Source organism: Cyclopterus lumpus, chromosome 9, assembly GCF_009769545.1.
Source record: "Cyclopterus lumpus isolate fCycLum1 chromosome 9, fCycLum1.pri, whole genome shotgun sequence".
NCBI lineage: Eukaryota > Metazoa > Chordata > Actinopteri > Perciformes > Cyclopteridae > Cyclopterus > Cyclopterus lumpus.
The window spans coordinates 25,008,638-25,021,776 of record NC_046974.1 but is presented as its reverse complement, the minus strand read 5'-3'; the positions used below and the strand labels follow the sequence as shown (position 1 = coordinate 25,021,776).

The 13,139-nt window shown below is 41.4% G+C and overlaps 1 protein-coding gene across 1 annotated transcript in view; it reads right to left on the bottom strand.

The window, feature by feature from the left end:
• Positions 1–13,139, bottom strand: part of adgrd2 (adhesion G protein-coupled receptor D2) — a 35,467-nt gene that overhangs the window by 3,962 nt on the left and 18,366 nt on the right. The window contains exons 19-24 of the mRNA XM_034541475.1: positions 11,351–11,471; positions 3,848–3,889; positions 3,660–3,713; positions 3,313–3,460; positions 1,701–1,759; positions 1,581–1,611 (exon numbers count right to left, since the gene is read on the bottom strand). Of these exons, the coding sequence (XP_034397366.1) occupies positions 1,581–1,611; positions 1,701–1,759; positions 3,313–3,460; positions 3,660–3,713; positions 3,848–3,889; positions 11,351–11,471 (455 nt within the window). The remainder of the gene's footprint in view (positions 1–1,580; positions 1,612–1,700; positions 1,760–3,312; positions 3,461–3,659; positions 3,714–3,847; positions 3,890–11,350; positions 11,472–13,139) is intronic.

Sequence of the window (13,139 nt, the reverse complement as noted above, 5' to 3'; positions counted from 1 at the left end):
AAAAGACCAAAGTATGGTTTACATTACCTTGTTATTTTCCTTCATGTATTTTCACATGTTATTTGGACACATCCTGATAGAGGGATCCTCCTCCATTGCTGTTGTTCCTGATCCGAATGTGTACAGATTTTAAAGCCCTCTGAGGATAATTTGTGATTTCAATTGACGGCATATGAAACATATACTGTATGCAGCGTACAATTCCCAGTCATTTTCAGAAGCTGATGTCATTGACCCATCTCATTTCAGTTGAAGTGTGAATACATTTAATGATTGATATATATTTGGCATCAAAGCTATTTTTCACAGACCAGTGGGGCCCCCTAAATTTGTCTTCACTGGACCGGGTTAGACACCCACAGTATGGGTGCTACCCACCTTATGACCCAGGCCCACAGGGTTCACACTTCATACTTGAAAATCAGCACTCGCAGTAACATCTTTGAACTACTTGAGATATAATTGACAGGCGATTCCTTTCTCTTTCAATTCAAGTTAGTTACTCCTAGGTTCATTTCAGGGGTCATTCAATACGTTTCACTTACTTTCTAGTGAGGCACTGTCACAATGATGACACAGCACTACACACCTATTTTACTTGATCTTGCATTCGTATCTAGACTATAGGACTCCTTACTATACAGTTCATCTTTGAGGGTCTTAATTTGGACTGGAAAGACACAGGACGTTCCCCTAGTACCGTGGTTCTCAACCTGTTTTCAGTGATGTACACCCTGAGGAATTGTATTTTCAGCCAAGTACCCCTTAACTAGTGCAAAGCATTTTTGGTTTTAAAAAAAAGATGTAATACTCAGCGTTGTGCCATCAGTATCTGATTTAATATAGAATATATAAAATTCAGTTTATGAACTTACACTTATATTTTATTGAATATTTATTAAATAACTATTTTTAAAGGATTTTTTAATTGAGCCTAATTTTAAATAGATATTTTCTTAATCTCACATACCCCCCTGGAGTGCCTTACCGTACCCCAAGAGGTGCATGTACCCCCATTTGAGAACCACTGACCTAACTGCTGTTCTTGTTACGGTACATTGTTAGGTTATTATTTGAACGCATATCATTGGTGTCTTTATCCCGACTAGTTTTGTTGCCTCAAGCTGACCAACCATGTCACTACTTCAACCTGTGGTGTTGTGTCTTTCTGCAAGCGCGATACAAGGCTGAAATGAAACATATACATAAAGTGTACATTCTATGTATCCAATGGTTTGCAGAAACATACAATCCCAACCAAAAATGCTACTGGACAATAATCAATCACTGTACTCCACTATGAACCCCCTGTGTATTTGACATGACCAGACACTTTACTCAACATCCAATTCCATACTCTTAAGTGCAGTTTGTTCTATTTCATTGCAACTTCCTATCTCCTCACTTTATTCGTAACTATTTTGAGTTTCAGTAAACTTCATAGTATCTACATGCCTATAGCATCTAGTGTGCTAATTGACTTTCCCTGTGGGATCAATGTTTGCCTTCTACCTTTCATTTCAACTAACACCAACTCTTTAATGATTCAAGACCAGTATCGAGTGATGCTAGAGTTGTACCTGATGGCTTGAACCCTGTCAGCTGGACCACCTGTTTGAAATAAAAAGACATACACAATACTCAGTCATTTTAAACCATATGACATAATGCAGTGATAATGCATACAGTATGTTACTTACTTGGTTTCCTGATGCTGGTTTTAAAGAGAAACTCACAAAGCTTTCCTTTCTGAAGCTCTCTGAAAGACAAAACACGCCTTTTTGTATTTTAAGTTTGCATCTATCTCTCTTTCAGGAGCAACACATGCAAGGTCAAAACATTCAAGCAGCACTAAGCACAAAACAAAGAAACAGAATTGCAAACAATGAATGACAAAAGAACATTATGAGAATCGCAGTAATCTATTCAATTCAATTCAATTCAATTCAGTTTATTTTGTATAGCCCAATATCACAAATTACAAATTTGCCTCAGAGGGCTTTACAATCTGACATGTGGTTCCTTCTATATGCAGATCTTAGTTTTTTTTGTCCTTCTCTTTCTTAATAAGTTCCATCTTTAATTAATCGCCGTGTATATTTATATTTTACAATTATTATAGCAGGACAGATTGCTGCTGGTGAGAAAAAAACAATATATAAAATGAGGTGAAGTCAACGAGCGGATGCAATCCCACTCTGCCATTGGTACTCAAACTAGGCAACAAAATACTTCCTCTCATCAAATTCATGCTCTATTTCATAATCCTGGTAGTTTTGTCAAAGCAAGCCACACAAATGCCAATTTGAAAATCAAAAAGTATTTCACCGCAATCAGGACACTGGTCTGGATATATATATAAATTAAACTAAAAGTAAAACTTTGACTTATTATTGTGCTTTTCTAGATATCCGACCACTCAGAGCTCTTTAACACTGTCATCATTCACCCATTCATACACTGATGAATGGGTTCACTCATTCACACATGCAAGGTACCACCTGATCATCAGGACATTCACACACTGCAGGAACAGCCTACAGGAGCTATTTGGTGTTAAATGTCTTGCCGAAGGACACATCAACATGGACTACCAGAGCTAGGGATCGAACCTCCGATCTAACGCTGAGCCACAGCCAGAAGAATATTAACATTTTTAAAGCTTTGAGGAGCTGCTGGCTGTGTGAGACCAGCCGGTCAGCTACAAAGAGCACATGTTGACGGTGCTTGTAATTATTCGTACTGCCAGAAGTGTAGACACAGGTCCACTGTATGTTTAACCATGGGATAAAAAAAGAAAGAAAAAAAAGGCCTAAATCAAGAACCACCAATTTGGCCATAGCTAGCTAATTAACAGCTAGCTAATAGCTAACAGAATACCTGTTTTTTCCCTCTCTGAACTAATATTCTAAAATGATCTCTCTCTACAGATCTGTAGACCTTCTGGTTGTAAGAGTAATTACAAGACCCGTCCAAAAATGACGCTCGAGGGAAACCTGTCACGTCGGTTTAGCGACGGGACACTGACCGAGCCTCTGTAAAGAGTTGATTGTGACAATGTTTTGGCTTTTCAGAATCCAGAAGTCAATCTGAAGCATTAGTGTACATTCCCATTGGCTTCTCTTTTTGATCTTCTAAACATTTTCATTTAAATGAAATATTACGTGAGACCAAACACACACTTTTATGTGTTGCACTTTGACTATGGTCCACAATCCTCACAAAATACTCCCCCCCCCCAGCCGCATAAGTAATACTTGAGTAATGTTACACACAGTACACACACACATCAGTCCAAGGTTTCCAGCCTACCATTCTTGATGACCAACGATGTGTAGGTGGAGCTGGGGGGTCCAGAAGTTTCACTAGTTTCAGGGCTGGAGGGAGTCGGTGGACTGCGGCCCCAGGAGGTAATCGGGGCCCTCTGGGAAGGTAGGAAGCTAGTTGGCTGAGAACAGTTCTGAAAATACACCACAGCCCACTCAGAAGCGACTTCATCATAAAGTGTAATATATGGACAACACTACTACTAGACTAAAAAATTGCCCATACAAAAACAAAGTCGGACTTCCACTAAAGTGAACATTTGTAAAGAGGAATTTAATTGCTGTACTTTACTGATGGACCTGATCACTGCTGTGTGATTTGTATCCACTCACCGTGAAAGATAAGGCCTTTCTCTTTTCTTTGATCCTCTTTATGGCATTCCTCACCTAAATGAGAAGCAGTGTTTACACCCACTGGTTTGTCCAAAAGGCTGGCAGCCTCACATACCAAGATGCATTCTGATATTCTGTTGCAGTGGCAACAGACAGCAGCATTGGCAATGGATTGAATACTTCCTTACCTCACTGTTGTAAACAGCATACACGAAGAAGATATACAGGCCCTGCAAAGAGAAGAGAGGCACATAGTGCATGTGAAAAGTGGAAAGCGGAGAAGAATACGTTCCAATTCCATAGATGCAGTTATATTGACAATACTTTCATCCAGTCCATTTAGTACTCCACTCACTCTGCAAACTCTGCTTTTCTCTTTTACAACAATTTACCACGTATTACAAAAGACCTTTTCCTGCTCTCAAGCTGTGTGGTTTTCGACTCCCTTTTGGCATGAATTCCAGTCGGGTGCGGTATTCAACTCTGAGCTGAATCCAATCTATCTATCTGTAAATCCGTTTTTTTCCTACATTTATTGACGTCCTGTATTTCCAGCGATATACTGAACAAATGGGAATCCTATAAAACTATAATTCCTTCACCCGACCCTGAATGCTAGCAGCAAACCGTTGGTAAGACTGGGTTGTACTAGAAAATAAAAAGTTTGTACGTGAATGAAGTCAGAAGGAAGTGGTTGTAGATGCAACATGATCTCATATCCTACTTGATATATGTTGTCACTGGGGTAGAAGCATTTGAACTTGTGTCTTGATCCTGTGGGTTCGCAGGTAATTACTACAAAGGTGTTTCTAGTCAACACGCTGTTTGTTGCTTTATTCTCCGAAACCCCAGAGGGCGTAAAAACAAACTGTTTAACTGTGAGGAAGCAAGAAGACGAGTGTAACTGGCCAAATGCCATAAACCAAGCGTCCCTATGTAGAGGAGGACGTGTAATGAAATGTAAACTCATATTTCATATGACTACTTTATTGCCTTTATACAAGCCCTGTAAAGAAAGAAGTCAAGTATTACATGCATTTAAATGAAACTAAGGTTGAATATCCATTAAACAATTTGATTTACCTGCAAAATATTTAATATTCAAATATGGATCTGTTAAGGCCTCTGTTTTCTTAAACTCTCTGAGCGTAATGACTCAGATGGGTTTACATTTGAGTTAGTTGAAAGTCCGGTGCATCTCATACAGACACGAAAGGGTACCTTGTGGGTTGTCATCAAGAACCCACGGACCCCTGACCAAGAGTTGTTTTTTGATGCCCTGGGAGTGAGACAAGGTTAGCAGATATGCCCAACAGCCACAGTTGAAGGTGATGTGAAAGGCCTGTCATAGTAGAGTGGCGAGATGCGATAATCTTTTGAATCCTGGTATAACAGTGCACATTTTCAAACGGGGGGGCAGGTTGGTTCTCCGGCTTCCTCCCACAGTCCAAAGACATGCAGCTCAGGTTAACTGGAGACTCTAAATTACTCGATGAATGAATGTGAGCTTGAATGGTTGTCTGTCTCTATATGTGCCCTACGATAAACTGTCGACCTGTCCAGGTGAACTCTGCCTTCACCCAGTGTCAGCTGGGATCGGCTCCAGCACCCCGCCATTCTAAATAGGATAAGCGGTTTGGATTATGGTATGGAATGGAATTTGGAAAGTCTCACATTGAGTTCAAACTCTGCTTACTTTGTCAATGAGCGTAAATGTCAGCTTCTTGCTTGTTGCATTGACAGAAATATAGCGACCACAGTGCAGTGTTTAACCTGCACCATACCATTGGCAACAGCACACCTAATAAATCAGACAGATCAATAAGTCAGTGTTGAAACAGACATTTAGTGGACAGAAGCAGAAGAGGAAGATTTAGTGATATCAGAGACAGGGACTAGTGTAGTAAATTAAAAACTACACTGGATGGTATTATTCAGCCCGGTTTTGCCTTCAGGCTCTGCTGTTCTGGCCCAGAGTCTGTCATACTTTGCTTTCATAAGACTTTTGAAGCAGCCTAGTAAAATCTCTTTTCTTTGTAGAAGAAGAAGAAGATGGGCTGGCCCAGCATCATCCTCCTACCTGCATGAGGAAGAACTCCTACTGTAGTGTTATCTGCCCTCGGCTGGACACTGGCAGTAAATCTGAATTAACTAGCAGCTCTCTGGGGGTCACCCAGGGGCTAGCTCATTTTGATTAATTAAAGACCCAGGAAGAGCACAGAGGGGTGGGTGGGGTCAGAGAAGACGAGGAGAGAGCGGATGGAAAGCAAAACAGGGACAGTGTATAGAAAAAGGTTGATGTGAGAGAAGAGTGTCGAAGAGAGGAAGTAACTGCTGTGTTATCAGGGGAGGAGAGCTGGAGGTAGATGTGGTATGACCTGGAGTTCAAAGGCCTCCTGACGTCTCCCACACACACACATGCACGCTCGCAAGCACGCACAAATACACATGAAGGTGTATGAAAATTGGCCCCAGTGCACACAAGTTACACTAATGAAACAGGCGCGCATGCACACACACACACACACACACACACACACACACACAATCATTAGATGGATATATCTATATATCTATCTATATATCTATATATATACTGTATATATGATTGATTTTTTAAGTTGAATGAGCAATTTCACTATTTCAAAGTTAATTGCCAACGTTAACCATGTGTTATGTTAACCGCCAACCTTTCACGGCGACATTAACCATGTGTTATGTTAACCGCCAACCTTTCACAACGCTAACCACGTATTACGTTAACCGCCAACCTTTCACAACGTTAACCATGTGTTACAAAGGTAATTGCTAACCTTGCACAACATTAACCACTTTTTATGTTAACCTCCAACCTTTCGCAAAGTTAATTGCCAACCTTGCACAACGTTAACCACTTGTTACGTTAACCGCCAACCTTTAACAACATTAACCACGTGTTAAAACGTTAACCACCAACCTTTCACAACGTTAACCACGTGTTACGTTAACCGCCAAACTTTCACAACGTTAACCACGTGTTACGTTAACCGCCAACCTTTAACAACATTAACCACGTGTTAAAACGTTAACCACCAACCTTTCACAACGTTAACCACGTGTTACGTTAACCGCCAACCTTTCACAACGTTAACCACGTGTTACGTTAACCACCCACCTTTCACAACGTTAACCACGTGTTATGTTAACCACCCACCTTTCACAACGTTAACCACGTGTTACGTTAACCGCCAACCTTTCACAACGTTAACCACGTGTTACGTTAACCACCCACATTTCACAACGTTAACCACGTGTTACGTTAACCACCCACCTTTCACAACGGCAACTTTCACAACGTTAACCACGTGTTACAACATTATACGGCAACTTCCATCCATCCATCCATTTTCAATACCGCTTATCCTCATTAGGGTCGCGGGGGCGCTGGAGCCTATCCCAGCTGACATAGGGCGAAGGCAGGGGACACCCTGGACAGGCCGCCAGTCCATCGAGGCAACTTTCACAATGTTAACCACATGTTACAACGTTAAACGCCAACCTTTAACAACATTAACCACGTGTTAAAACGTTAACCACCAACCTTTCACAACGTTAACCACGTGTTACGTTAACCGCCAACCTTTCACAACGTTAACCACGTGTTACGTTAACCGCCAACCTTTCACAACGTTAACCACGTGTTACGTTAACCACCCACCTTTCACAACGTTAACCATGTGTTACGTTAACCACCCACCTTTCACAACGTTAACCACGTGTTACGTTAACCACCCACATTTCACAACGTTAACCACGTGTTACGTTAACCACCCACCTTTCACAACGGCAACTTTCACAACGTTAACCACGTGTTACAACATTATACGGCAACTTTCACAATGTTAACCACGTGTTACAACGTTAAACGCCAACCTTTCACAACGTTAACCACGTGTTAAAACGTTAACCACCAACCTTTCACAACGTTAACCACCAACCTTTCACAACGTTAACCACGTGTTACGTTAACCGCCAACCTTTCACAACGTTAACCACGTGTTACGTTAACCACCCACCTTTCACAACGTTAACCACGTGTTATGTTAACCACCCACCTTTCACAACGTTAACCACGTGTTACGTTAACCGCCAACCTTTCACAACGTTAACCACGTGTTACGTTAACCACCCACATTTCACAATGTTAACCACATGTTACAACGTTAAACGCCAACCTTTAACAACATTAACCACGTGTTAAAACGTTAACCACCAACCTTTCACAACGTTAACCACGTGTTACGTTAACCGCCAACCTTTCACAACGTTAACCACGTGTTACGTTAACCGCCAACCTTTCACAACGTTAACCACGTGTTACGTTAACCACCCACCTTTCACAACGTTAACCACGTGTTACGTTAACCACCCACCTTTCACAACGTTAACCACGTGTTACGTTAACCACCCACATTTCACAACGTTAACCACGTGTTACGTTAACCACCCACCTTTCACAACGGCAACTTTCACAACGTTAACCACGTGTTACAACATTATACGGCAACTTTCACAATGTTAACCACGTGTTACAACGTTAAACGCCAACCTTTCACAACGTTAACCACGTGTTACGTTAACCACGTGTTACGTTAACCAACAATTTTTCACAACGTTAACCACATGTTACAATATTAAACGCCAACCTTTCGCAATGTTAACCATGTATTACGTTAACCACCAACCTTTCGCAATGTTAACCACGTGTTACGTTAACAACCCACCTTTCACAACGTTAACCACGTGTTATGTTAACCACCCACCTTTCACAACGTTAACCACGTGTTACGTTAACCGCCAACCTTTCACAACGTTAACCACGTGTTACGTTAACCACCCACATTTCACAACGTTAACCACGTGTTACGTTAACCACCCACCTTTCACAATGGCAACTTTCACAACGTTAACCACGTGTTACAACATTATACGGCAACTTTCACAATGTTAACCACATGTTACAACGTTAAACGCCAACCTTTAACAACATTAACCACGTGTTAAAACGTTAACCACCAACCTTTCACAACGTTAACCACGTGTTACGTTAACCGCCAACCTTTCACAACGTTAACCACGTGTTACGTTAACCGCCAACCTTTCACAACGTTAACCACGTGTTACGTTAACCACCCACCTTTCACAACGTTAACCATGTGTTACGTTAACCACCCACCTTTCACAACGTTAACCACGTGTTACGTTAACCACCCACATTTCACAACGTTAACCACGTGTTACGTTAACCACCCACCTTTCACAACGGCAACTTTCACAACGTTAACCACGTGTTACAACATTATACGGCAACTTTCACAATGTTAACCACGTGTTACAACGTTAAACGCCAACCTTTCACAACGTTAACCACGTGTTAAAACGTTAACCACCAACCTTTCACAACGTTAACCACCAACCTTTCACAACGTTAACCACGTGTTACGTTAACCGCCAACCTTTCACAACGTTAACCACGTGTTACGTTAACCACCCACCTTTCACAACGTTAACCACGTGTTATGTTAACCACCCACCTTTCACAACGTTAACCACGTGTTACGTTAACCGCCAACCTTTCACAACGTTAACCACGTGTTACGTTAACCACCCACATTTCACAATGTTAACCACATGTTACAACGTTAAACGCCAACCTTTAACAACATTAACCACGTGTTAAAACGTTAACCACCAACCTTTCACAACGTTAACCACGTGTTACGTTAACCGCCAACCTTTCACAACGTTAACCACGTGTTACGTTAACCGCCAACCTTTCACAACGTTAACCACGTGTTACGTTAACCACCCACCTTTCACAACGTTAACCACGTGTTACGTTAACCACCCACCTTTCACAACGTTAACCACGTGTTACGTTAACCACCCACATTTCACAACGTTAACCACGTGTTACGTTAACCACCCACCTTTCACAACGGCAACTTTCACAACGTTAACCACGTGTTACAACATTATACGGCAACTTTCACAATGTTAACCACGTGTTACAACGTTAAACGCCAACCTTTCACAACGTTAACCACGTGTTACGTTAACCACGTGTTACGTTAACCAACAATTTTTCACAACGTTAACCACATGTTACAATATTAAACGCCAACCTTTCGCAATGTTAACCATGTATTACGTTAACCACCAACCTTTCGCAATGTTAACCACGTGTTACGTTAACAACCCACCTTTCACAACGTTAACCACGTGTTATGTTAACCACCCACCTTTCACAACGTTAACCACGTGTTACGTTAACCGCCAACCTTTCACAACGTTAACCACGTGTTACGTTAACCACCCACATTTCACAACGTTAACCACGTGTTACGTTAACCACCCACCTTTCACAATGGCAACTTTCACAACGTTAACCACGTGTTACAACATTATACGGCAACTTTCACAATGTTAACCACATGTTACAACGTTAAACGCCAACCTTTAACAACATTAACCACGTGTTAAAACGTTAACCACCAACCTTTCACAACGTTAACCACGTGTTACGTTAACCGCCAACCTTTCACAACGTTAACCACGTGTTACGTTAACCGCCAACCTTTCACAACGTTAACCACGTGTTACGTTAACCACCCACCTTTCACAACGTTAACCACGTGTTACGTTAACCACCCACCTTTCACAACGTTAACCACGTGTTACGTTAACCACCCACATTTCACAACGTTAACCACGTGTTACGTTAACCACCCACCTTTCACAACGGCAACTTTCACAACGTTAACCACGTGTTACAACATTATACGGCAACTTTCACAATGTTAACCACGTGTTACAACGTTAAACGCCAACCTTTCACAACGTTAACCACGTGTTACGTTAACCACGTGTTACGTTAACCACCAATTTTTCACAACGTTAACCACATGTTACAATATTAAACGCCAACCTTTCGCAATGTTAACCATGTATTACGTTAACCACCAACCTTTCGCAATGTTAACCACGTGTTACGTTAACAACCAACCTTTCACAACATTAACCATGTGTTACGTTAACCACCAACCTTTCACAACGTTAACCATGTGTTACGTTAACTACAAAGCTTTCACAGCATTAACAACGTGTTACAACATCTCTGTGTTTCCATGTCAGATGTGTCTTGGAGTTGTTTCAGGGTGTGCTTTGACAGTGTGCTGTCTGCCACTGTTTAAAATAAATAAATCTTAAACTTTATAACATACATGACATTTTGCCTCTGCATTTAACCCATCCTTAGCAATTTAGGAGTAGTTGGCTGCTGTGAAGCGCTTGGGGCTTCAGTGTCTTGCTCAAGGACACTTCAACATGTGAACTATGGGTTCGAACCGGCTACCTTGTCGTTGCTGGATGGAAACTCTACCCATGAGCAATAGCCGCCCCACGTGGAAGGGTACCAAAATCCAAACAAGGTTGTAAACACATTGACATATGAGCACCTTTTGAGTTAATGTGTTAAAGTGGTGTTTCATGCCACCTGATGAATATATGACCAATATTCTCCGTTTTTTTCTCTACCAACCCAATATCTATCTCTTTAGTTGCTAAATGCTCCACCACGTTCAACAGCTAGTCTGGAACTGTGTTTGCTGCTGCCAACAACCACCATATAAGAGCGTTGAGAGTTTGTTTACCTGGAGTGCATTGAGAGCGATGAAGACATAGGCGACGACTACCGACAGATGGACCAGCACGCCACACAGCCAGGTCAAACCCAGCACTGGCAGCAGGATGAGAACTGGACGGGTCACAGCCCTGGAAAGAAAAATTCAGAGAATAGCCACACAATCACAAGTGCACGTACGGTATGTGCATAAACTCTCAAGTACAGATGAATGAGAACTGGGGCTAACAGACTCAACTTATGTTGTGGCACCTTTTGATTCCACAGTGCTTTCTTCTTTTCAACCACAATACAAAACATGAGTATAGGCCAAGTGCAGGAGGTAAAATGGAGTTGTCAAGGTATTTTGATGACAATTTCTTCTCTAATATTTCCTCCTTGAATCCTGATCAAATGTCTCTGCACAGCTATAGATTTTACCGCGTACCACATACTGCTGTTTTTTTGCAATAATCCTTTCAGTGATCCCGGTTGCTTAAACGGCCAATAACCATTTCATGGGGAAAGGCAGAAAAGGTTGCCTTTGTTCAAACCACTATTGTTGTCACACTGCTGCACCTGGGTAGAGAGATTGAGTTTTCAGACTGCGCTATGCCTGCAAGGACAAAGCCAGCACTCACTTCCCTCTCTCCCCTTTTATTTTTAAAAGTCGTTCTCCCTCTAATCTCCTGAATTCACGTAACACTCTAGAGCTGGCACAGACATGTACTTTCAGTCTGTTTGTGAGGGAATGAAGAGAGACAGTGTGTGTGTGTGTGTGTGTGTGCGTGTGTGAAAAGAGAAAAGGAATATATAGAAAAGGAATATATAGAAAATATAGAAAGAAGTGCAGAGGCTCCATCTCCATGTTGAAGCTTGAGTCCTCTGTGTTGTTTGTTTGAACTCATCACATGTGTTGGTTAGTACTGGCCGGTTGGGTCTTTCTGCTGCATGTTGGGTCTTTTTATATATAAATATATATAAATATAAAAAGACTTTCAAGTCTCTCCTCAGCTTCAAGACATATACATATGTGTTTATGTAACTCTGTAATGCTGTTCATTCTGTACACATGACATCTATTGCTTCTGTCCATCCGGGGAGAGGGATCCTCCTCTGTTGCTCTCCTGAAGGTTTCTTCCCTTTTTTCCCTGTGAAAGGTTATTTTTGGGGAGTTTTTCCTGATCCGATGTGAGGTCCTTGGACAGGGATGTCGTATTTGTATAGATTGTAAAGCCCTCTGTGGCAAATTTGTAATTTGTGATATTGGGCTATACAAAATAAACTGAATTGAATTGAATATTAGCAATTCCTTCTAATTCTAGTGTACTGACCATTACTGTATATTTGTCCAGGTTTGGAGACATCTGCCTCAGAAATGTCAGCCTTTACCCAAATACCTTGGAGGTGAATTTTGTGTTCAAACGCGGCCTCTCTTCCCTAAGTAATTGTTCCCATTGCTCTGGATACTGTTCATTGGGAATATGTATTTGGTAGAATGTAACTCCAAAGGCATCGGTGAATAACAAGGTATGTGGGTTTTCATGGGTAATATGTTAAATGGACTATCATTTACATAGCCTCATTATTCCGACCAATCAAAGCGTTTAACACTACAACCTATTAGTGGACAACCTGCTCGACCTCCTAAACAGCCCCACTCACCCCTTAATGACCTTGTAATGTCAATGCATATGGAGCATATTTGTGTTAATAGAAATGCATTACGTTTATATGTACAGTATATGGTAGTAATTTACACCACAATTAGCATCAGTGGCTCAGGTGCTATAAATGTTGCTAGCATACATAACTTTACT